The following is a 22,168-nucleotide window of genomic DNA, read 5'->3' as shown; positions in this document are numbered from 1 at the left end:
TGACGATGAGGGGTCATCAATTTAAAATTATCAGTAAGAGAGAGCGAGGACAGGGATTAGGAGAAATGTTTTTGATGTAGTTATGGAAATAGGAAAGGATTTGTTGTCACAGGGAGTAGTTGAGGCAGAAAACATTTCATCTTTTAAGGGAACAGGCTAGGGAGAGACCAGAGCAGTAGATTAGTTTTGGATTGCTCTAGCAAAAAGCTGACACAGACACAATTGACCAAATAGCCTCCATCTGGGTTGTGATTCTCTATGGTTCTATGGACAGCAGCTGGCTCTGCTTTTTCTACCCCATTGCTTTGTATCTGCTGATGTACAGTATACTGTGTGCATACATACACTAGAATTATAGAACCAGAGAAAAATTACAGCATGGAAGGAGGGCATTCAGCCCGTCGAGCCCATGCTGGTTGAACAAACTAGCCGCTATCTAATCCCACCTTCCAGCACCTGGTCCATAGCCTTGCAGGTTACAGTATTTCAGGTGCATGTCCAGGTACCTTTTAAATGAGTTGAGGGTTTCTGCCTCCACCACTGTTCCTGGCAGTGAATTCCAGACACCCACCACCCTCTGGGTGAAAAAGTCTTTCCTCATGTCCCCTCTAATCCTACCAATCACCTCAGTTGACTTTTGCGAGGAGCAGCTTTGACAGAACGAGGTGCGGAGCGAACTTTCAGCTGAGCGGTCAATTTCACTTTGACAGAACGAGGTGCGGAGCGGACTTTCAGCTGAGCGGTCAATTTCATAGATTTGTTGGGAATCTAGAATAGTGGGAATGGAGGTAAAGGCAGTTGTATGTTCCTCCTGCAGAATGTGGGAGGTAGGGGTCGCCAAGAGTGTCCCTGCTGACTGCATCTGCGGGAAGTGCACCCAACTCCAGCTCCTCGCAGACCGCGTTAGGGAACTGGAGCTGGAGCTGGATGAACTTCGGATCATTCGGGAGGCGGAGGGGATTATTGACAGGAGTTATAGGGAGGCAGTCACACCTCAGGTAAAAGAAGTAGGTAGATGGGTTACCGTCAGGGGAAGGAAAGGGAACCAGCAGGCAGTGCAGGGATCCCCTGTGGCCGTTTCCCTCAACAACAGGTATACCGTTTTGGATACTGTTGGGGGGGACGACTTACCAGGGGTAAGCAATGGGGTGCAGGTCTTTGGCACAGAGTCTGTCCCTGTTGCTCAGAAGGGAAAGGGGAAGAGGAGCAGAGCATTAGTCATTGGGGACTCCATAGTTAGGGGAACAGATAGGAGGTTCTGTGGGAACGAGAGAGACTCACGGTTGGTGTGTTGCCTCCCAGGTGCCAGGGTACGTGATGTCTCCGATCGTGTTTTTGGGATCCTTAAGGGGGAGGGGGAGCACCCCCAAGTCGTGGTCCACATAGGCACCAACGACATAGGTAGGAAGAGAGATGGGGATTTAAGGCAGAAATTCAGGGAGCTAGGGTGGAAGCTTAGAGCGAGAACAACCAGAGTTGTTATCTCTGGGTTGTTGCCTGTGCCACGTGCTAGCGAAGAGAGGAATAGGGAGAGAGAGGAGTTGAACACGTGGCTGCAGGGATGGTGTAGGAGGGAGGGTTTTGGTTTCCTGGATAATTGGGGCTCTTTCTGGGGTAGGTGGGACCTCTACAAACAGGATGGTCTTCACCTGAACCAGAGGGGTACCAATATCCTGGGGGGGAGATTTGTTAGTGCTCTTCGGGGGGGTTTAAACTAAATCAGCAGGGGAATGGGAACCTAAATTGTAGTTCCAGTGTACAGGCTGTTGAGAGTAGTGAGGTAGGGGATAAGGTTACAAGGACGCAAGAGGGCACTGGCAAGCAAGAACTTGGTTTAAAGTGTGTCTACTTCAAAGCCAGGAGCATCCGGAATAAGGTGGGTGAGCTTGCAGCATGGGTTGGTACCTGGGATCCTGATGTTGTGGCCATTTCAGAGACATGGGTAGAGCAGGGGCAGGAATGGATGTTGCAGGTTCCGGGATTTAGATGTTTCAGTAAGAACAGAGAAGAGGGTAAAAGAGGGGGGGGTGTGGCATTGTTAATCAAGGAAAGTATTACAGCGGCAGAAAGGACGTTTGAGGACTCGTCTACTGAGGTAGTATGGGCCGAGGTTAGAAACAGGAGAGGAGAGGTCACCCTGTTGGGAGTTTTCTATAGACCTCCGAATAGTTCCAGAGATGTAGATGAAAGGATAGCGAAGATGATTCTCGACAGGAGCGAGAGTAACAGGGTAGTGGTTATGGGGGACTTTAACTTTCCAAATATTGACTGGAAATACAATAGTTTGAGTACTTTAGATGGGTCTGTTTTTGTCCAGTGTGTGCAGGAGGGTTTTCTGACACAGTATGTAGACAGGCCAACCAGGGGCGATGCCACATTGGATTTGGTACTGGGTAATGAACCCGGCCAGGTGTTCGATTTAGATGTAGGTGAGCACTTTGGCGATAGTGATCACAATTCGGTTAGGTTTACCTTAGCGATGGGCAGGGACAGGTATATACCGCAGGGCAAGAATTATAGCTGGGGGAAAGGAAATTATGACGCGATTAGGCAAGATTTAGGATGTGTAGGATGGGGAAGGAAACTGCAGGGGATGGGCACAAACGAAATGTGGAGCTTATTCAAGGAGCAGCTAATGCGTGTCCTTGATAAGTATGTACCTGTCAGGCAGGGAGGAAGTTGTCGAGCGAGGGAGCCGTGGTTTACTCAAGAAGTTGAAGCGCTTGTCAAGAGGAAGAGGGCGGCTTATGTTAGGATGAGACGTGAAGGCTCAGTTAGGGCGCTTGAGAGTTACAAGCTAGCCAGGAAGGATCTAAAGGGAGGGCTAAGAAGAGCAAGGAGAGGACACGAGAAGTCATTGGCGGATAGGATCAAAGAAAACCCTAAGGCTTTCTATAGGTATATCAGGAATAAACGAATGATAAGAGTTAGAACAGGGCCAATCAAGGATAGTAGTGGGAAGTTGTGTGCGGAATCAGAGGAGATAGGGGAAGCGTTAAATGAATATTTTTCGTCAGTATTTACAGTAGAAAAAGAAAATGTTGTCGAGGAGATTACTGAGATACAGCCTACTAGGCGAGATGGGATTGAGATTCACAAGGAGGAGGTGTTAGCAATTTTGGAAAGAGTGAAAATAGATAAGTCCCCTGGGCCAGATGGGATTTATCCTAGGATTCTCTGGGAAGCCAGGGAGGAGATTGCAGAGCCGTTGTTGTTGATCTTTATGTCGTCATTGTCGACAGGAGTAGTGCCGGAGGACTGGAGGATAGCAAATGTTGTCCCCTTGTTCAAGAAGGGGAGTAGAGACAGCCCTGGTAATTATAGACCTGTGAGCCTTACTTCGGTTGTGGGTAAAATGTTGGAAAAGGTTATAAGAGACAGGATTTATAATCATCTTGAAAAGAATAAGTTCATTTGCGATAGTCAGCACGGTTTTGTGAAAGGTAGGTCGTGCCTCACAAACCTTATTGAGTTTTTCGAGAAGGTGACCAAACAGGTGGATGAGGGTAAAGCCGTGGATGTGGTGTATATGGATTTCAGTAAGGCGTTTGATAAGGTTCCCCACGGTAGGCTATTGCAGAAAATACGGAAGTATGGGGTTGAAGGTGATTTAGAGCTTTGGATCAGAAATTGGCTAGCTGAAAGAAGACAGAGGGTGGTGGTTGATGGCAAATGTTCATCCTGGAGTTTAGTTACTAGTGGTGTACCACAAGGTTCTGTTTTGGGGCCACTGCTGTTTGTCATTTTTATAAACGACCTGGATGAGGGTGTAGAAGAGTGGGTTAGTAAATTTGCGGATGACACGAAGGTCGGTGGAGTTGTGGATAGTGCCGAAGGATGTTGTAGGGTACAGAGGGACATAGATAGGCTGCAGAGCTGGGCTGAGAGATGGCAAATGGAGTTTAATGCGGAGAAGTGTGAGGTGATTCACTTTGGAAGGAGTAACAGCAATGCAGAGTACTGGGCTAATGGGAAGATTCTTGGTAGTGTAGATGAGCAGAGAGATCTTGGTGTCCAGGTACATAAATCCCTGAAAGTTGCTACCCAGGTTAATAGGGCTGTTAAGAAGGCATATGGTGTGTTAGCTTTTATTAGTAGGGGGATCGAGTTTCGGAGCCACGAGGTCATGATGCAGCTGTACAAAACTCTGGTGAGGCCGCACCTTGAGTATTGCGTGCAGTTATGGTCACCGCATTATAGGAAGGATGTGGAAGCTTTGGAAAGGGTGCAGAGGAGATTTACTAGGATGTTGCCTGGTATGGAAGGAAGGTCTTACGAGGAAAGGCTGAGGGACTTGGGGTTGTTTTCGTTAGAGAGAAGGAGGAGGAGAGGTGACTTAATAGAGACATACAAGATAATCAGAGGGTTAGATAGGGTGGATAGTGAGAGTCTTTTTCCTCGGATGAGGATGGCAAACACGAGGGGACATAGCTTTAAGTTGAGGGGTGAAAGATATAGGACAGATGTCAGAGGTAGTTTCTTTACGCAGAGAGTAGTAGGGGCGTGGAACGCCCTGCCTGCAACAGTAGTAGACTCGCCAACTTTAAGGGCATTTAAGTGGTCATTGGATAGACATATGGATGTAAATGGAATAGTGTAGGTCAGATGATCGGCGCAACATTGAGGGCCGAAGGGCCTGTACTGCGCTGTAATATTCTAATTCTAATTCTAATTCTCCACTAGGGGGAACAGATCCTTCCTATCTACTCTGTCTAGGCCCCCTCATAATTTTGTACACTTCAATTAAGTCACCCCTCAGCCTCCTCTGTTCTAGGAAAAGCAAACCTTGCCTATCCAATCTTTCCTCATAGATGCAACTATTATACTTAAATAATTTGCTCCAAGGATGCAAGTGAGAGACTATAAGGAGAAGCTGGAAGCACCTATAGAGAGGTTTGTAAGAGGTTTTCAATGGATGAAGCATTACTTTAGGGGGACAGTTCCAGATAGCAGGGGCATAATGACAAAGTAATTGTCTTCAGACCTTCAAACTCCATATCCTAGCTAGCAACTCCATTCCATTCCCCGGCCACTGTTGCAAACTGAGCCAGACCGATCCCAGCCTCAATTTCCGATCCCATATTCTTTCCACCACAAAATCTGCCTACTTTCACCTCCATCCATTACCTCTGTGCACATTGACTTAGATTAACTCCTGGTTCCCAACACCTCCAATGTAAGATTCTCGTCCTCATCTTCATGTTTAAAACACTTTATGGCCTCACCCGTTCCGATCTTTAACCTTACTCAATGCTACAACCCCCTCCGCCACAACCCCTCACAAGGTCTACTCCTTTGACTCTGGAATCTTATGTGTCCCCACTCCCTTGGTCCCAACCTAGGTGACTGTCCCGTCATCCACCTCAAGCCCATGCTCTGAAATTTCCTTCTTAAGCCCCACTACCTCTCCACCTGTCACCCCAGCCCCAAGAATTGAAACCCACTTGCTTGGCCTAACTTTTGATCAAACCTCCTAATATTTCTTCCTTTGGTTAAGTATTCATTTTTTAGGTTAAGCCTTTGTGAAGCACATAGGGATGTTTTTTCTATGTTAAAGGTTCTGTATAAATGTAAGTTGTTATGCCTCTGTAAAGTTCCTTGAGACATTTTTCTATGTTAAAAGAACTCAATAAATATACAGTTAGTTGTTGTTATTGTTATATCAGGAAACAAATAACTACTAGAGCTTTACAAGAATTGTAGTAATGGGAGTGCTCAATCTAGCAAATGCAAAGATTTGGGCCACCGAGGTTGTGATTGAGTGAAGCTTGTGAAGGCTGAAAGAGGAGGCACTGATGAGAAGGATATTCACGGAGTCAATCCTTGACGTTCTGATAGCAAAAGAGTACAGTTTCAGTGGCAGAAGTTGAGAGGAAAGGTAGAATAATGCATTCTAAGGCTGGGATTTTACAACACCCCCCAAAGAGTGAGCTGGTGACGGTGAGTGTGTGGGGGAGGGGTGTAAAATGGAGTGTGAGGCTCGGGGGGTGGGGGGGGCCCTTCCTGACCCACTCCTGCTCCCGCCTCCGGTGCCATTTTACCTGTCCAGCGGCGAGAAACAGCCGCCTGCCCCAGGCCAATCAAGGCCCTAAAGTGGCCAATTAAGGGCCTCCACCCGCCACCACGGGGATTTTACAGTTGGCAGCTGAGACTTCAGAAAAACGCCTGATAAAAGTAGGTGCCTTCCGATGACCTGGAGGGGCGGCCGTCCTGATTGGGCACCCTTGCCCAACGGAGGGCCGCCCCCAATGCCCAACACACCCCCCAATCAATCCCCATTGCTTTGCCAGGCCCCAACTGATCGCCCCCGCAAGGCCCCAAATACTTACCCGTTCTCTGGTACTCCCCAACATCTTCATTCTTCAGCTGGGTTGCAGTCCCAGCAGTGGCCACCCCTCCCCGTGGCGCTGCTGGGACTAAGAGCTGCCGGCCCGCTGATTGGCTGACAGCTCCATTAGGCAGGACCACCTGCCTCAATGAGGTGGAAGTTCCACCTAAGAACAATTAAGGGCCCGGGGACCATAAAATCCAGTCTGGATCCCCAGGCTCGGTGGAGGCGGGATTGCCATCAACTTCTCAGTCGGGGGATGGCTCCCCTCCGGCCCAGTAAAATTCCGGCCTTAGAAACTGACCTGACGACAATATAAAAGTCAGCTTGTGTCACAAATCATGCAGGCAGAGCAGATAGCTGGAAAACTTGATAGAACCAGTTCCAGAAAATCATAAGTGCTGGTGGAAATGAAAAAGGATATTATTGGTTTTGCCAGTGTCAAGCTGGGAGACATCACCACTCTTCTGGGTCAGTTAGAATTGTGACAGGCTTGGGGTCAATGGTGAATGTAGAAAGGTGGAGTGTTATGTCCCCAGCACTTATGTGAAAAGTCATTCTGAAGGTATCATCAAGGTGCAGATGGTGAAATAGGAAGGCCAAGGATACAGCCTGAGTCACACTACAAATGACCGGACAGATATGGGGGGAAAGAACATTTGAAAAGATAAAACGGTTGCATTTGCAGGAACAGAACAAGCATAGTGTGGTTTCATGGAGTTGTACCATGAAAGAAAGACAATGGAAAAGAACTTCAGGTGCAAAGGTGTCAGAAACACGAACAGCCAGGAGAAATTAGAAGCCACGATTGCAGTCATACAAGATGTTACCATTGGCACTCAGCAGGACAGTCTCAGTGCTACTAACAGGTGAGAAATCAGATTAGAAAAATTCAAACAAGGAGTAATGGGAAAACTGGAAACCCAGTTTGAAAAGGAGGATCAGGCTAGAAATTGGACAGTAGATGGAAAAAGTAAAGGATTAGAAGATGGGCTTTTTAAAATCTGGTCAAAAAAGCCCTTCCCTGTGACAATTTTGAAAGGAACAAGAACTTCCAGAAATCAAAAGCACCCTCTGTAAGGCTGATTTTAACTACCAGTGGGGAACTGGCAGATGGTGAGCAGAGCATTCTCACCTCCTGCCCATTCTTGGCTGCAGGAGGCTCGAGTCATTTAGAGGGCTGAACCTCATGTCTATTCCACTGCCTGACTGCTGGTACCAAATGGCCATGGGAGCACCATCTTCTCCCTGGTTCAAGGCCCCAGGTCACCAATTCTGGGAGGTCAGAAAATCAACAAGTTCCCATAGGGAGCTGTCCAACAGTCAGAGCCTGGGGGTGGGAGCCAATCCTGCAGGGGCCTGTGATGTATTTGGGTGGCATAGATCTTTATTGTGGGTCCACTCCTGCTCCTCCTAGCCACAGCAAAACAATTATTAGAAACAAAAACAGAAAATGCTGGAAGTAATCAGCAGGTTTGCCAGTATCTGTGGAGAGAGAAACAGACTTATTTAGATATTTGTGAAATTTAGATATTTATGAATACCCTCTGGCAGGCTGTTTAAGAGCTGTTGGTTAGATCGCTCAATGCCCTGTCTATGCGCTTAAGTAGGTTTCTGCAGAAGTTACATGTGTGAAATGCGAGAAACTCCAAAGAACGTCAACCCCAATAATTTAATGAGACTCCAGTCTAATTAAAGCTAGTGCTTGGATGGCCCTGGGAAAAGCACTGGGCAAAATGGTAGAGGGTGGGATTCGTCCAGGAACGAAATGACAAGAGCAGCACTCTGATTTTAAGGGCATCACTTCCCTGTTTCCATCCAGCGGCCTAAGCCAAAATTGCCTCTAGTTTGTTCTTATTAGTTATTTCTCCCAAAATTCCACAATAACATCTTTTAATAATTAGAACCATAGCAGAAAATAGTATCCAGCAGATTTTTAAAAATGTTGTTATGTATTAGTCATCAAAGCACATCATAAGCAAAATTTTAAGGGTTCAGTTTCAGTTTTCCTGCAAATTACATTTAAATCTTTACAATCAACATTACTTTTCTGTAAAAAAGATATAGCGACAATTTAAATTATGTTCCAAATAATCTGAGAATGTCAATGGCCAAATAAACAAAGAAAATTATACACAGGTTTCCACCATCATTGTCATTTATCATACTGTGTATCAGGTAAATTTTCACAAATGCAAATATCAATGAATGTTTTTAAATTGACAAAAAAATTTTAGAATTATACAAAAAAGATTAATAATGACTGAGTTTGCAATAAAAGCATAAACACGAAGCCCATTCTATCTCCCTCGTACAAGTTTCCTGTTCTGTTCACAAATTCAGGCAGGATTTGTCCTTTCCTGGCCATGCACATCTCTAACCAGCTCCACAATCTGGAGTGATGGGATCTGACATGCATCAATGACAGTGTATTTTGAGAGCTGTTAACTAAAACTTTACAGTGTTGCTTTGGCAGCAATAGCTGATGAAGCCACATTGCAGATAGCACATCTGGGGCACATCGCCAAAGGAAATAAAATCAATAAGTCCACAATAAAGTCAATAATGTCTACATACTGGACCAAATGGAAATAATATTGATCCATTATAGAGATACCAGCGTGTAGGACAGGGATGATAATTATAAAATCTGCTAAAAATAAACAGAAAAGCTATGTGACCAGGGCTTTCAAAAGCACAAACCACCATTATACCTGAGGATACTGAGTAGCTTTTTCATGTGTATGACTAAAAATAAGCATTTTGAGTTTCTTTAACATTTGAAGCTGTTTCAGTAACATATTTCATATGTCAGGTTCCCTTTGATTCATCCAAACTACAAGCAAACTGCAATTAAAGTAGAGATAAACAAAAGCGCAGCCTCTTTCTATTAGATTTGTTCCTTTGTTTCATTAAAATGTACAACTCCAATTGTTTTCTTGATCCAGGCTAGATATTTGTCTGTTAGCCGGGTATAAATGCCAGGATGTCTGGCAATTGCACAATCACCTCCAGCTGACGAAATACCAGAAATCACCTCCTTTCGGTTCAGGGTCTTTGTTTTGCACATTAATGGGCCTCCTGCATCACCCTGTAGTAAAATATTTAAAAAGTTATGCTTAAAATGCTTTTATAAAATATTTAAGAGCCCAGAAAATATACGAAAGTTAATGACAAAGTTTGGATTATACACTACTTTTATTAAATCATTTACTTAAAAACATATAGAAATTTACAGCACATAAACAAGCCATTCGGCCCAACCAGCCCAAGTCGGTGGTACCCTACACGTCAGCAAATAGTTCTAGAAGAAAGAAAAGAAGAAAGAAAAGAAAATCACAGCACAGGAACAGGCCCTTCGGCCCTCCAAGCCTACGCCGATCCAAATCCTCTATCTAAACCTGTCGCCTATTTTCTAAGGGTCTGCATCTCTTTACTTCCTGCCCATTCATGTATCTGTCTAGATACATCTTAAAAGACGCTATCGTGCCCGCGTCTACCACCTCCGCTGGCAACGCATTCCAGGCACCCACCACCCTCTGCGTAAAGAACTTTCCACGCATATCCCCCCTAAACTTTTCCCCTTTCACTTTGAACTCGTGTCCCCTAGTAATTGAATCCCCCACTCTGGGAAAAAGCTTCTTGCTGTCCACCCTGTCTATACCTCTCATGATTTTGTGCACCTCAATCAGGTCCCCCCTCAACCTCCGTCTTTCTAATGAAAATAATCCTAATCTACTCAACCTCTCTTCATAGCTAGCGCCCTCCATACCAGGCAACATCCTGGTGAACCTCCTCTGCACCCTCTCCAAAGCATCCACATCCTTTTGGTAATGTGGCGACCAGAACTGCACGCAGTATTCCAAATGTGGCCGAACCAAAGTCCTATACAACTGTAACATGACCTGCCAACTCTTGTACTCAATACCCCGTCCGATGAAGGAAAGCATGCCGTATGCCTTCTTGACCACTCTATTGACCTGCGTTGCCACCTTCAGGGAACAATGGACCTGAACACCCAAATCTCTCTGTACATCAATTTTCCCCAGGACTTTTCCATTTACTGTATAGTTCACTCTTGAATTAGATCTTCCAAAATGCATCACCTCGCATTTGCCCTGATTGAACTCCATCTGCCATTTCTCTGCCCAACTCTCCAGTCTATCTATATTCTGCTGTATTCTCTGACAGTCCCCTTCACTATCTGCTACTCCCCCAATCTTAGTGTCGTCTGCAAACTTGCTAATCAGACCACCTATACTTTCCTCCAAATCATTTATGTATATCACAAACAACAGTGGTCCCAGCACGGATCCCTGTGGAACATCACTGGTCACACGTCTCCATTTTGAGAAACTCCCTTCCACTGCTACTCTCTGTCTTCTGTTGCCCAGCCAGTTCTTTATCCATCTAGCTAGTACACCTTGGACCCCATGTGCCTTCACTTTCTCCATCAGCCTACCATGGGGAACCTTATCAAACGCCTTACTGAAGTCCATGTATACGACATCTACAGCCCTTCCCTCATCAACCAACTTTGTCACTTCCTCAAAGAATTCTCTTAAGTTGGTAATAGATCCTATCCCTCAGTATCTTCTCCAGAAGCTTCCCTACCACTGACGTCAGGCTCACCGGTCTATAATTACCTGGATTATCCCTGCTACCCTTCTTAAACAAGGGGACAACATTAGCATTTCTCCAGTCCTCTGGGACCTCACCCGTGTTTAAGGAAGTTGCAAAGATATCTGTTAAGGCCCCAACTATTTCCTCTCTCGCTTCCCTCAGAAACCTGGGATAGATCCCATCCGGACCTGGGGACTTGTCCACCTTAATGCCTTTTAGAATACCCAACATTTCCTCCCTCCTTATGCCAACTTTACCTAGAGTAATCAAACATCTGTCCCTAACCTCAACATCCGTCATGTCCCTCTCCTCAGTGAATACCGATGCAAAGTACTCATTTAGAATCTCACCCATTTTCTCTGACTCCACGCATAACTTTCCTCCTTTGTCCTCCAGTGGGCCAATCCTTTCTCTAGTTACCCTCTTGCTCCTTATATATGAGTAAAAGGCTTTGGGATTTTCCTTAACCCTGTTTGCTAAAGATATTTCATGACCCCTTTTAGCCCTCTTAATTCCTCGTTTCAGATTGCGCCTACAATCCCGATATTCTTTCAAAGCTTCGTCTTTCTTCAGCCGCCGAGACCTTATGTATGCTTCCTTTTTCCTCTTAGCTAGTCTCACAATTTCACCTGTTATCCATGGTTCCCTAATCTTGCCATTTCTATCCCTCATTTTCACAGGAACATGTCTCTCCTGCACGCTAATCAACCTCTCTTTAAAAGCCTCCCACATATCAAATGTGGATTAACCTTCAAACAGCTGCTCCCAATCTACATTCCCCAGCACCTGCTGAATTTTGGTATAGTTGGCCTTCCCCCAATTTAGCACTCTTCCTTTAGGACCACTCTCGTCTTTGTCCATGAGTATTCTAAAACTTACGGAATTGTGATCACTATTCCCAAAGTAGTCCCCTACTGAAACGTCAACCACCTGGCCCGGCTCATTCCCCAACACCAGGTCCAGTATGGCCCCTTCCCGAGTTGCACTATTTACATACTGATCTAGAAAACCCTCCTGGATGCTCCCTATAAATTCTGCTCCATCTAGACCTCTAATCACATTTATCAACCTTATTCTCATTGGCACCACAAATGGTGCCAGCACCTATCCAAAATATTTAAATGCTGCTGATCCTGGGAAGTAGCTAGGGGTCAAGGCTGTAAATAATGGAAGATTCACACCCATGCACTTCCAGGGCACAATAGGACAACAGAACATTTGGGATGAAAGGTCACAATTTGAAACGTTAACTCTGTTTCTCTCTCCACAAATGCTGCCTGACCTGCTGAGTATTTCCAGTGTTTTCTGTTTTTGACTCTTGTTTGTTGTTTTTTATTTGATAGTAAATGCACATTTAAGCCCATCCATATGATTCATGTCTATGAACAAGTTAATTATATTTGCCCTGTCAGATGGATGTGTAAGATCCCATGACACTAATCAAAGAAGAGCAGAGGAGTTCTCCCTGCTGGCCTGGCCAATATTTGTGTCTCAACCATCATCACTAAAACAGAGAGTGTGGTCATTATCACATTGGTGTTTTGGGATCTTGTTGTGCACAAATTGGCTGCTGCATTTCCTACATTACACTAGTGACTACACTTCAAAAATACTTAATTGGAACCACTTTGGGATATCCAGAGGTTGTGAAAGGCGTTATAAAGCAAGTTCTTAGATTTTTGTTCCTTACACTTGGTCTCGATCACACAGGTTAAATATTATAGCGGTATCTCAGTGCGGAATACAATATCTATTTAGAAAAAATCCTTCAAATGATAGAGTGTAACTTACCAGGCAGGAATCTTTTTTGCCCTTTTTATCACCTGCACAAATCATGTTGTCTGTTATAACTGGTTTCCCGTTGTAATATTTTTTACTATTGCAGGTTTTTCGGTCAATCACAGATACAGATGCCTCTTTCAAAATGTCAGACTGTGCTTTATCCCTGGGACTAGTTTGTCCCCATCCAACGATGGTGCACTTTACTCCAGCTTTAAGGTCCTTTGTGGAAGTTGGCAGATGCAAGATTTCTACACCTTTCTTCTTAATAATTGCAGCTTCTGCTAACTGAAACAATAAGAAAAATGTTATTGTCTCTTCTTGCTTCTCAGAGTAGCTGCAGCCAAGCTCATAAAATATGCAAGTAATCAATTTTTTTTCTTGTACCACTTATTTTATTCAAGTACAAAGTCCAAAATGTGAAAAGATCAGTCAAGAGGTACAAGTCGTTCCTAGTGCATAGCTCCAAAGGTTTCCTCCAGTCCTTTATTTCAGGCCCAAGAGGGTAATTTGGATGTGTTAACCTGGACAGTAGGGGCTGAGATTAATGTTGCCGCTGCCGATAACGCCGTAAACAATGGCGCACCCTGCTTCATGGCTCACTTAAATGGCCAGGGCAGATCGCCCCCTCCTCGATGACTTGGAGAGGGCGGGTAGTCCGTCCCCAGCAATGGCATTAGGCGCCACTGCGCAGCTGCCGATACCCTTTTTAAAAGGCTTCCAGCCCTTCCATTTAATTAAATTTTTAAAGATACAGTGTTCGTAAAAAATGAAATACATTTATCCTGACCCTCTTCCCACCCCCCAATAACTATAGCAATAAAAACCTGCCCTCCCCCCCCCCACCCCGCAAAACAGTCACCTTGAGCTCCTGACCGTCTCCCCCAAAGTTCATCAACTTTAAACTTTATCCCTTCCCATCATCCCCTAGACCAATTAAATCACTCTGAAGCTGCTCCCCACCCCTCACCCCCACAGAGAGAAACCTACTTGCTCCCCCCTCCCCACCAGTGTTCTGCCTCAGATTTCCAGATGGAGATCCAAAGGCACAGGAGTGCCAGCCACCAGCATCAAAATGGACGGTGGGTAAGTAATTAATTTCTTAATTTACATAAATTAAAGCATGTAAATTTTGGTCCCATCACTGAGCTGTAAAATCCAACCCTAAGTGTGTGAAAAGTACCAGTTGATGGGACCGTCACGTGGTAAGAAGTAAAAATGAAATACGTACGAAAATGAATACAAATATGAATGACATCAAGACCATTCGTTTACACCAGGTTTTCCACAAATTGTCTGCCAAAATTACAACAGCAGAACCCTGCACCAATCCTACCCCTTTCTTTTTAAGTTCAAACACATTGCAGATATTTACAGATACGTTATTGAATAATAATCACCTCTAGAAGCATGATGTCATTGTTTATTGTATTCTTGAATTCACGGTTTGGGAAAAACCTTTTAACAGAAATTTTCTGTTCGAACTTATCCCTCTTTCGGAGTGAGTGAACTCCAAGAATCACAGTAGTTTTCTTTTTCTCGAGCAACCTGCAGATTTTGAATAGTGAAACATTACTTGGTGAATCAACAACAATTTGCATTTAAATAGCAGCTTCAAAGAGGTTTTGCAAAGTAAGAAAGGAACAGATGCAATGCCTTGTGGGAGAGTTAAAAGGTGAAATAGTTCACCCACATTAACTATCACACATGAAAAATAGACACTTGGTCAAGAACATATTGTTACAGAAAATTGTTTTGAATGCACTAAACAGCTCATAGCCTTTAGGATCAAGTTGTACTGCTTCTTCCAGTCTATGTGAAAATTAAAGTCTCTCATTTTAACCACATAATGGCACAGAAGGAGTCTATTCGGCCCATCAAATCCATGCTGGGTCTCTGAAGAGCAATATTGTCAGTCCTATTCCCATAGCCCTGCAAGTTTATTTCCCTCTAGTGCCCATACAATTTTCTTTTGAAACCATTAATAGTTTCGGCTTCCACACCCTCATAGGCAGCAAGTTCCAGATCATTACCAATTGCTGTGTAAAAAAGTTCTTCCTCACATTCCCACCCCCCCACCCGCCCCCCCCATCCCGTATCTCTTGCCCAAAACCTTAAATCTGTGTCTCTTAGTCCTTGTATGATTAGCTAATATGAACAGCTTTTCTTTGTCTACCTCATCTGAACCTGTCATAATCCTGTACACCTCTATCAAATCTCCACTCAACTCCATTTTCTCCCAAATGAAAAACCTCAGCTTCTCCAACCTAACCTTGTCGCTAAATTCCATCATCCCAGGAAACATTCTGGTAAATCTCCTCTGCACCCTCTTAAGGATTCTCACATCCTTCCTAACGTATAGGGGCCAGAACGGGACACAACACTCCAGATGGGGCCTAACCAGAGCTTTATAAAGATTCAGCATAACCTCCCTGCTTTTATACTCAATGCCCCGATTTATGAAACCAAGGATCCCATATGCTTTGCTAACTACTCTCTCAATATGTCCAAAGATCTGTGCACATGAACCCTCAAGTTCCCCTGTCCCTGCACACTCTTTTCAACTGTGCCATTAAGTGTATATTGCCTGTCCTTATCCCTACTGCACCACCTCACATTTCTCTATATTAAATTCCATCTGCCTCTTGTCCGCCCATTCTGCTTAGCTTATTTATATCCCGTTGCAGTTGACTGGGATCACTGTTTGCCACAACTTTATTGAGTTCACCTTGAGAAGCCATCATGATGGCAGGAACTGTGTATGTATGAGATCGGGTTGCACCTCCCTTGTGTGTCTCTCAATAGCCCTGGCCTCCGGTGCAAGGAAATCAAGATCCAGTGGTGCCTGCTCAGTAGTCTCCTACACATCCACCTCGTAATATGAGGACTGGCGATCAAATCATGTCCTCTTCATGCAAGGCTTCTTCCCTCAGCTGTGCTAGGTTGTGCAGAGCACAGCAGACCACCACAATAGGCGAGACCCTTGCTGGGGCATACTGCAAGGCTTCACCAGATCAATCCAAGCACCAGAATCTCATCCTCAACAGCCCAATGGCCTGCTTGATGGTCGCTTGGGTGGACTCATGGCAGGTGTTGTACCTCTTCGCTGCCGCAGGCGTGAATAGCCATGTGTTCAATGGGTAGCCTTTGTTCCTGAGAATCCATCCCTGAGGCAAGAGGGGGGCCTCAAAAGCTGTGGCACCTGGGACTGTTGAAGTATGTAAGCATCGAGGCTGCTTCCCAGGAAGGAAACACTTTTGGTAATTGCAGACCAGTTGCACATTGATGGAATGGAAGCCTTTCCTGTTGATGAAGGCGGCTGGCTGGTCTGTGAGAGCAATGATGGCCACATACGATGGTCGATGACACCTTGCACCTGGAGGAATCCAGCAATGGCCCTGAATCCGACAGACCTCTCTGCCTGACTGTCATGGTGTGTTCAGTAGGACATAGAAACATAGAAAATAAGAGCAGGAGTAGGCCACTTGGCCCTTCGAGCCTGCTCCGCCATTCATTATGATCATGGCTGATCATCCAAAGACATCAAAGGATATGGGGAGAAAGCGGGAACAGGTTACTGAGTTGAGTCTATAATTCCCTGTTTTCTCTCTACCTCCGTTTTAAAAAGTGGGGTTACATTACCTACCCTCCAATCTGTAGGAACTGTTCCAGAGTCTATAGAATCTTGGAAGATGACCACCAATGCAAGCACTATTTCTAGGGCCATTTCTTACTCTCGGATGTAGATTATCAGGCCCTGGGGATTTATCGGCCTTCAATTCCATCAATTTCCCCAACACCATTTCTCTACTAATAATGATTTCCTTCAGTTCCTCCCTCTCACTAAACCCTGTGTTCCCCAACATTTCTGGTACAATATTTGTGTCCTCCTTTGTGAAAACAGAACCAAAGTATGCATTTCGTTGGTCAGCCATTTCTTTGTTTCCCATAATAAATTCCCCTGTTTCTGACTGTTAGGGACCTACATTTGTCTTCATCAATCTTTTTCTCTTCACATACCTATATAAACTTTTACAGTCAGTTTTTATGTTCCCCACAAGCTTACTCTCATACTCTATTTTCCCCTTCTTAATCAATCCTTTGGTCCTCCTTTGCTGAATTCTAAACTGCTCCCAATCCTCAGGTCTGTTGTTTTTTCTGGCGAAAAGGACACATAGTCTCCGACCCTCTTGAACAGGGTATTGGTCATCTCCTTGATGTAGTGATGGACTGTTGCCTGTGTGACCCCACACATGTCCCCAGTGGATCCCTAGAATGAGCCAGACGCGTAGAAGTTGAGTACCATGGTTATCTTCAAGACTACTGACAGAAGGCCACAGCTCATCCTGCATCATGGCGCATAAGTTGCTGACACTGCCACTTGGACATTTGGAAATAGTTGAGTTGAGTCCTGTACACTTTCTGGCATGTGTAGGCCCTTTGTGGTGTGGCCAGCTGCTGCTGCTCTCCTCTTGGAGATTCATGGGTGTGCCCAGCTGCATCTTGGCCCTCCCTCCCTCTGAGCCGCTGTTGCGTGGCAAGGGGGTTCACAAAGACGGGGTGTATGTGACCCGTGCCATCTGATCAGTATCCCTTCAAAGCACTGTCCTTTGTAGATTTGAACTTGCCTTGGCACCTTCCTGTTGCTGCTCCACTCAGTATATGCACCAATGCCTCTCAGTGCTCCCCTTTGCAGAGAGCCCAGTACTGTGCCCACCTGACCCTTTCAGCTGAGAATGAGCCCACGTGACTCTTGCAACAATACTGTGCCCACCCCACCCTTGTACCCGACAATGAGCCTACCCGTGCAGAGTGCCCAGCTTATAAATCATAATGCAATATGCACATGTTCTAACATCATTAGCCTCTTTGGAGCTAACCAGTTTATGAAGTTGATTTACATTAACTTGAAAATGTCCATTTTCTTGGAATTAAAGATTTTGTAGATGATCGCATCTTCTGCAGTGGATGAATGATTTGTCTATGCAAAGGTGTGCTCAGAATGACTAACTTTTATGGCTCCCCAATAACAAGCTCGGATTAAACACATCAAGCCTAGAAAATAAACAAAAACCCAGGAAGTGCATATTGCAGTGTAGCATCTGGCGAATTCTTGGGTCCCAATAGTTAAACCAACTTCAATGAAAACACATATCGTTCCAACAATAACATTGTTATGACCGAGGTGGGAGTAATGCACTGTCAATTCAGTCCCATTACTCCACAGGTCACAGCATATTATTAAAGTTTTCCCACCTACCAGAAATGAGCCAAATTAAACACTTTATTAACCCCCAGAATAAAACACACCAAACCAGGTATCTTTAAACAACAACAAATTAACTATCTATTAATAAATTAAATCTTAAACAATTTTCAGATAAATCTGTGCCTATAGACTTTATAACTTCTTATTCCTCTTAACCCTCATGCGTACACACATATACATTCAAAACCAATGGTTAACTGGTTTCAAAAAATGATTTTTAAAATTAGAGCTGTTTCTTCGGAATAAATAAATAGCTGGCTTGTAAGTCCTGGTGAGTTCTGTTTCCAGTTTGGTGAGGTGTCCCAGAGTTGAATAGTGAGATGCCACTCAAAGTCGCCAGGCGAATTTGACAAACAGTCTATAATGGATAGGCATTCAAAGTACTTCCGCTATAGCAGGTATCACACAGTTCTTTCAACAAGTACTATAGCAACAGGTCTATTTGGATTTTTAAATTGACAGTCTATCAGTAGAAACTTTACTGAGAATTCCAGAACTCTCAGAAACACAAAAAGGCAACAGAAAGTCACTCCTGAGGCACAGACCTCTTAGAGATTGGAAGTTAAAAGGAATATGCTATCTCCAGCAATGCAAAGATTCCTTTTCAGGGTTTTTTCCTCTTCAGGCGTAACACAGTCTGATTTTCTGCTGAGGGAAATGAAATCCTTCCTTCATGGAGAGAAGGCTTTGCTGGACTACCAGACCAAACTGGTTCTTGCCAGTCTTTACCCAACATCAACTGATACATTACATTGCAGGTGGTGATATTCCCATGCAGCTACTGCCCTTGTCCTTCAAGGTGGTAGAGGTCGCGGGTTTGGAAGGTGTTGTCACTCCTCCTCCTTTTCCAATTTTCCTGTCCTTTCTAAAGACCATATAACCTGGTGTATTTATCTCGCAATCATGCCCAGCTTGTGGACAAATCTCAGTCATGACCACTATGCCATACCCTTCAAGCTGAATTTGGGCTTCTAATTCATTTGTTTTGTTCCTTATGCTTCGCGCAGTTATATATAGAACTGTTAATTGGGACCCTACCCTGTCTTTTTGACCTGATATTTTTTCTGACATTTTCTTGTTTTTCATCACTCCCATTGCATTTTATCAGTTATTTGTTATTATTTCCTACATTGCTTTCTGAATATGAGGTATTTATATTCTCTTTAACACTATTTATGATCTGGACTTAGCTCTCATCTCTTTTTCTTACTTATTATTTCTGCCTGAACCCTCTCCCACTTTATTAGTTTAAATGGCACATTTAAATGCTGTTATTAGGGCAAGCAATTTGTCGCAGTTTGACTTCCCATGACAAATTCCATGATTTTTACGTTCCAAAATGATTGCCCAGTCAATTCCTCCACTCACTGCTGATTTCAATTTAATCATCAGCCTGCTTTAACATAACAATGAACAGAGCACAGCTGCACATTTCCCGTTATAAAGACCAGCTTAACATAACCAACTGGAAACGTCTTCCAATGTTAAATGGTAATTAGTGGTCAAACACAAGTACTTTAAAACTGTCTGTAACTAAAGGTAAAATGGCAATGAGTGGAGAAAATACACTTTGTAACTTGTAAATGTCAAACAGGGTTTATAAATATAATAGTTAAGGCTAGAACTATGTACATGTAAACATACTTGAACAGAGCTCTCATCTGGATCTGATAGTCCAAATCACTCCCTGGAATATGGACAAGGTAAAACCAGCTGAAAATGGTTATCGGAGCCTCCAACCAGAAATCAGTTGACACAGTAACAGCACGTTCTGATAAAATGGATTTCATTTTTTTATAAAAACAAACTACTGCGGATGATGGAAATCTGAAATGAAAACAGAAAATGCTGGAAATATTCAACAGGTCTGGCAGCATCTATGGAGAGCGAAATAGTGTTAATGTTTCAGGCCTGTGACCTTTCCGCCGACCGGAAACATTAACTCTGTTTCTCCATCCACAGATGCTGTCAGACCTTCTGAGCACTTCCTGCATTTTCTGTTTTTATTTCATTTTTTTAGTATCAGGTCATCTTTAACTTGTATTTCTATTCCCTTATCTGTTTATATTCAAATTTTTCAGATCCTGGACATAAAAGGACTTCACTGCTATTGCAATTATAACCTTGCCATTTATGATTGTAATTCTGTATATTAATTCCATTCTGTTCTAAAAATAATATCTATCTATCTATTATGGTTAGCGGAAGTGATTTGGAAAAATTACACGAAGGCATGGGATAGTTGCTGGACAAATAGCAAAAAATGCAGGAAATTACAGAGTGTATTTTCTCCTCTCATTGCCATTTTACTTTTCGTTACAGACAGTTTTAAGGTACTATTTCGCTCTCCATAGATGCTGCCAGACCTGTTGAATGTTTGATCACTCATTACCATTTAACATTGGAGGATGTTTCCAGTTGGTTATGTTAAGCTGGTCTTTATAATGGGAAATGTGCAGCTGCGCTCTGTTCATTGTTATGTTAAAGCAGATGGAATTATACTACCAATTTACAGCCTGAAAAATTGTATAGTTCCCTCTGATTTGTCCAGGAAAGTACATTGAAAGAGATTAAAATGAATAAAATATCTTACTGTTGACAGTTTGCTGCAGTCAGAACCCATTTTGCTTGGACCAACATTCCTCCACATACATGCTTGTTGTTAGTCTGGATAGACACCATATAAGGTCTTGAATGAGGTTTAACGTCACGACCCCCGATGATTTCCATGCAGTCATCTATAGGAGTAAAAAACATCTAACGATTAAAAAAAGCATTCAATTTAGTGAACTTACGAACCCAGTTTATTGTATACTTACATCCATGGCCAGCTAAGACACTGATTACTGAAACAACGAACACCACATGAAGCATGCTGACCATTTTGTTCAAATGCAGAAGTTTAGTCCATGATCAGCTTTTGTAGCATTTAGAGGAGGATGTGGGTTTAACCAGATTTAGACCGACGTGACACTTTGTATTCTTATAGCGATAAACTGTTATTTTTCTTACCAGTTTTATCAAAATGTTTAATGTCATAAAGATATAGCTCTAAAAACAACATTGCACCAACATTCACATTAGAAACTGATAGTAGCTCACAATTTGTCATAACTTGCAAAGTTCTTGCTGTCCAAAGACTTGACTATAAAGAATATGGCATAAATATTGTCTACAACAAAGGAAGTTATATTTAGAATTCTTCATCCATTCCATTGTTGGTTATCTCAGTTTGTCTGTCAATTAAGATTGGCTGACACCAAGATATCAAATACTGGTATGCAAAATCCTTGCTGGCCAGAAAATTCTCTGATTTTACTGGGAAATACTCCAGTGTCTAATATTGCCTTAATTCCCCAATACACCCCAGTATATGCTGTTAATTTTGGTATTCCAGTTACATCACTGACGTAACAAAAAGAAAAACTGAAACTGCTGGAAGCACCAGGAGCTCAGTCAGGATCTGGAAAGACAATAGGCAAGTTAATGTTTTAAAATGTGTATCCTCCATCAGAATCAGTTCTGAGACACAGGTGGTGCAGGAATCCCCCAAGTCAGTGGCACTCTCTAACTGGTTTTCAGTTTTGAATACCAGGGAGGTCGATGACTCCTTCGAGGAATGAAGTAAGAATTAAACCCCAGGCATCATTGGAGACTTGACTCCACATGGGAAAAAGAAGAAACATTGCAGTCATAGGGGACTCGATAGTTAGGGGCATAGACCTATGTTTCTGTAATTGCAAACGTGATTCCCAAATGGTATATGGTAAAGGATATTACTGAGCAGGTGCAGGTTATTTTTCAAGGGTAGGGTTAAGGACATCTCCTCGGGGCTGGAGAGGAATTTGTAGAGTGAGAGGGGAAAGACTCAGTTGCCATGGTCCATATAGGAACGAATGACATAGGCAAGATTAAGTAAAAGGTTCTGCTGAGGAAGTATGAGCAGCTAGCGGCAAACTAAAAAGCAGAACCATAAAAGTAATAATCTCTGTATTTCGATCTGAATGACAAGCAAATTGGCATCGGGTCAATAAGAGCAAAGAGTTGAATATGTGGTTCAATGTTTGGTGTGAGAGAAATGGGTTTCAATTCCTGGGGCACTGGACCTGTACTGGGGAAAGAGGGAGTTGTTCCTTTTTTTTTATTGCCCATCCCTAACTGCCCTTGAG

The 22,168-nt window shown here is 43.5% G+C and overlaps 1 protein-coding gene across 2 annotated transcripts in view; it reads right to left on the bottom strand.

Annotated features, from left to right (window-relative positions):
* Positions 1–8,259: 8,259 nt before the first annotated feature.
* The window catches only part of LOC137371009 (granzyme K-like), a 110,298-nt gene continuing 96,389 nt past the window's right edge, over positions 8,260–22,168 (bottom strand). The window contains exons 1-5 of one of the 2 annotated variants that reach the window (XM_068032912.1): positions 20,819–20,926; positions 20,593–20,737; positions 14,131–14,278; positions 12,743–13,018; positions 8,260–9,419 (exon numbers count right to left, since the gene is read on the bottom strand). In XM_068032912.1, coding sequence (XP_067889013.1) covers positions 9,219–9,419; positions 12,743–13,018; positions 14,131–14,278; positions 20,593–20,737; positions 20,819–20,882 — 834 coding nt within the window. In that variant the 5' untranslated portion in view covers positions 20,883–20,926 and the 3' untranslated portion in view covers positions 8,260–9,218. Of the gene's footprint in view, positions 9,420–12,742; positions 13,019–14,130; positions 14,279–20,592; positions 20,738–20,818; positions 20,927–22,168 lie in introns of those variants that run through there. The other variant, XM_068032919.1, reaches the window with a different exon arrangement.

Source organism: Heterodontus francisci, chromosome 1 (assembly GCF_036365525.1).
Source record: "Heterodontus francisci isolate sHetFra1 chromosome 1, sHetFra1.hap1, whole genome shotgun sequence".
NCBI lineage: Eukaryota > Metazoa > Chordata > Chondrichthyes > Heterodontiformes > Heterodontidae > Heterodontus > Heterodontus francisci.
This window is presented reverse-complemented; position numbering and strand designations above follow the sequence as displayed.